This window comes from Cryptosporidium hominis (assembly GCF_000006425.1).
Source record: "Cryptosporidium hominis TU502 chromosome 1 CHRO011095, whole genome shotgun sequence".
Lineage (NCBI taxonomy): Eukaryota > Apicomplexa > Conoidasida > Eucoccidiorida > Cryptosporidiidae > Cryptosporidium > Cryptosporidium hominis.
Window position 1 is genome coordinate 1 of NW_666251.1, and position 847 is coordinate 847.

General features: G+C 21.7%; 1 protein-coding gene across 1 annotated transcript; it reads right to left on the reverse strand.

The window, feature by feature from the left end:
- Window positions 1-313: 313 nt before the first annotated feature.
- On the reverse strand, window positions 314-814 carry Chro.10355 (hypothetical protein). Its single annotated transcript, XM_659764.1, has 1 exon — window positions 314-814. One exon carries the CDS (start codon window positions 812-814, stop codon window positions 314-316), a length of 501 nt encoding a protein of 166 aa, XP_664856.1.
- Between the last annotated feature and the right edge of the window lie 33 nt (window positions 815-847).

Sequence of the window (847 nt, forward strand, 5' to 3'; positions counted from 1 at the left end):
AAAAGGTATCAATTCTCTTATTTCAACTAACAAGAGTTCCAATTATAATAATAATATTAACACTAATACTGATCATTATTTGCAGGTAAATAATACTCAATCAAAATGGGAGAGAGGAAAGAATGGCATAAAATCCATTATGAATAGAATTAGATTTAAAAGAGGATAAGGATGTAATAAATATGGACTAATGAATAGGGGATTATGAATAACCAGCAATATAGGAAGGAAAAAAAAATAAAGAAAGAAAGAAAAAATATGAAACTTAGAAATATTTATATTTATATTTATAGTTAACAATTAAAATTAATTATTAAAGTTGTATTTGTACTTTTGAGTTTGAATTTTTGGGTTTATTTGAGAATCTGTTAGGATTTGGTACATTACAAGGTGTAAAGAATGTATTATTATTACTACTATTATTATTATTTGTATTATTTAACAAATCGTTACCTGTATTAATGTTCATATTGATGTTATTATTAGAAATCCAAGGAATGGATTTTTGGATGATTTCTTGTAATTTATTAATATCAAGATTAGAGTTGGATGAATATTGTATATTACTGAAATTTTGATTATCACTTAATGATATATTAGTATTCATTTGATCTGAAAAGCTGCTGTTAAGCGATGATTTACGTGGTATACCAAAATCTGAAGTATTGTTATTATTATTGTTATTAATATTATTATTATTATTTGTATTATTATTAATTATATTATTATTATTATTGTTATTATCATTTTGAATATTATTATGTTCATTATTTTTAATATTATTCTGATTACATAAATATGCCAAAGAAGACATTGAGGAATATTTATAGATATCAATTTTCTGAGG